We start from the raw sequence: 2,739 nt of genomic DNA on the forward strand, positions 1-2,739 counted from the left end.
GTCTCGACACACATGTGACACACGAACACACACATACAGGTGATAGTGGACTATAATCATGTGTAACAAAGAAATGTTGTATATAGTTTTGTAAGATTTGATATCCACTGATGATGACTTAATAATAAAGTTGAAACGTTTGGATTAACTCTTACTTGTAAGAGATTTATAATTAATGCATAACATCCTGCAATTGGTTCGAGAGCCCGTTATTCATTATTCAAAATTTTCGTTGCGAACCCGAGGACACCTCAACACACAGTTAAATGTTATTTAATAATCTTACGAGCGTAAGGCGCCTTTCTTTTGTATGTCGAATATTCAATGGCTCGGTGTATAATTTAGACGTCAGATTGCGTTTTTGAGGAATAATATGAGAAAAGACGGTTGTGGCATCGCAAAAAGTGCATCTTCCCATCGCATTTATTTCGCCGCTTCGTCGCTGTATACGCTTCAGCAGTAGCTCGAGTGGAGCCGCCATGTGGCCGAATTTAACATTAATTGTGCGCAGTTAGATCCTGAGTTACATTAGGAGTACACAGAAAATGAGCTCCAAAGTTGTAAAAAATAAGAAATCTGCACGTACTTGTTGCATTGTGGGGTGTACATCTCGTGACTCAAAAAATCCGGAATTAAGTTTTTACTCGTTTCCTGGAAAATCATGGGAACGTGAACGTAAAAAAAAATGGATTACTGCAGTTCGTCGATTGACGTAAGTACAACCTAAATTTTATTTGTATTTGATTACATCGAAATAATATGCATAAGAAATTTACTTCAATTATTATCTAGATTGTTATGAATTTATCTATTATTATGTCTTAATCTCAGGGTAGACGGTAAAACGTGGGAGCCAACAAAACATTCACGAATTTGCAGCCTACACTTCGAGGGGGGTAAAAGATCAGAAGATCCCAGACAGACTGCGTATATTCCAACAATTTTTCCTAACATTTACCGACGGAAGTCTATCAAAAATGCTCTGAGATTGGAGAGACTGCAAAGAAGAAATCAGAAGTCGGAAGCAAAGAGTAAATAAAGTGCTTTTTTAAATATTTGTTTTACGTAGAAAATAACTATCCAAGTGAGCCTATTTTTCCTGATTCTAGGAGATGGAACTGCTTTATTTCAATGTAGCTCATCTGAAGCAGCAATGACTGACGTTTTTCTGAGTGTCCACAGTGTCGAGGTACAAACGGAATTAGATTACAGTTGTCCCGATAATGTATCAACAATGTATTGTTGGCAAAATTCAGCAACTAATGAAGTATCAACACAAATAAGTATCGCGGTTAAAAATTCCGCAAAATCTGTGAAAAAAGTGATAGTAATTGCTCCGAAATCAACAGAAACAAAGACCGTCAAAGTAGGGNCTGATCATAATCTGACCCTAGGATTTTTAGGCTTTGATGATGTAAAATCCGATTCAAACATGAAGCAGATTGCCGGAGTCACACTGTCAGCTTTTTTAATTCTTTTAGAGTTCATAAAACCTCAGAAAGATGGGCAACCCAAGTACTATAAAGTACTTAATGCTCAAAATCGATTATTATTATTTTTGATGAAAATGAAGCTGGGCTTAACTTTTGGAGCAGTGGCAATTTTTTTTCGAATTTCTGCATCGAGTGCATCTAATATTTTTTTTAGTGTTTTAGATACTTTATATACAAATACGAAAACCTNGATATTTTGGCCAAGCAAAGAGGCTACTAAATTCTCATTGCCGTTGGCATTCAAAAATTATCCAAATTGTCGTGCGATTATAGATTGTACAGAAATTCGAACAGACACACCACCTTCAGTGGAAAAGCGAGCATTGATGTATTNAACTTATAAATCAGGTTTTACTGTTAAATATTTAGCAGCAATAAGCCCATCGGGAAAAATAATTTTTATATCGAAAGGTTACGGTGGTAGATCGACAGATGGTTTCATTGTTGTGGACTCTGGATTTGTTAACCTTTTCGCTCCGGGACTGGTCCATATATGGACCAGCAAGAAAAGCGAACGTAATAGATGTTTATAAGGTCAATTTAATGCACTAAATTTAGGAAAAAAATTGAAAAAAATCCTGGTTACTTCTTTGACCTTCAAAATTAACTTTGAAGGGGAGGGGGTAGCAGGTTCTTATTAACTTTTTCAGCTAAAATGCGAGGTCAATTTTAAAGAAAAAATCCCCGGAGCGAAAAGGTTAATTTAATTGAACCAGGTGACGAAATCATGGCCGACAAAGGATTTCCTACAATAAAAACAGAGCTCTTTAAACGTCAGTGCGTTCTAGTTATGCCACCATTTGCGCATAATCCACAGTTTTCGAAAGAAGAAGTTTTAGAGGGATATGCTATAGCCAGTGTTCGAATTCACATAGAGCAGGCTAGAGTCCCTGGAAATAAGAGTCTGGCCAATGTTTAATCTGAAACAAAATGGCGTCGATAATTACTATATATATCGTATTCTATATCGTATAAGGCCGATTTCCTTATATCTCCCGATAGCTATTCTTTAAAGAAATATATAAAAACATATATTGTATCTTATCTAAAACTTATTCAGAAGTGGAGAAATTGGACATAAAACCTATAATAGAAAAATAGGTATGTACAGACACTGTGCAACAAAAAATGACATTCTAACCTTCTGTTAACAATTTGATAGAATAATTGCAAATTTATTTATGTGTTTGTTTTGCAGAAAATGACTGGTTGTTGCGTAGTTGGCTGTTTTAATTTGTTAATATTA

General features: G+C 35.4%; 1 protein-coding gene across 1 annotated transcript; it reads left to right on the top strand.

Moving 5' to 3' along the window:
• Positions 1 to 545: 545 nt before the first annotated feature.
• LOC109861888 (THAP domain-containing protein 11-like) lies at positions 546 to 1,836 on the top strand. Its single transcript, XM_020441728.1, has 4 exons — positions 546 to 712; positions 832 to 1,031; positions 1,110 to 1,515; positions 1,767 to 1,836. Exons 1-4 carry the CDS (start codon positions 546 to 548, stop codon positions 1,834 to 1,836), a joined length of 843 nt encoding a protein of 280 aa, XP_020297317.1.
• Positions 1,837 to 2,739: the final 903 nt, after the last annotated feature.

The sequence above is a fragment of the Pseudomyrmex gracilis genome, unplaced genomic scaffold (genome assembly GCF_002006095.1).
Source record: "Pseudomyrmex gracilis isolate BER0280 unplaced genomic scaffold, ASM200609v1 scaffold_1124, whole genome shotgun sequence".
NCBI classification, from domain to species: domain Eukaryota; kingdom Metazoa; phylum Arthropoda; class Insecta; order Hymenoptera; family Formicidae; genus Pseudomyrmex; species Pseudomyrmex gracilis.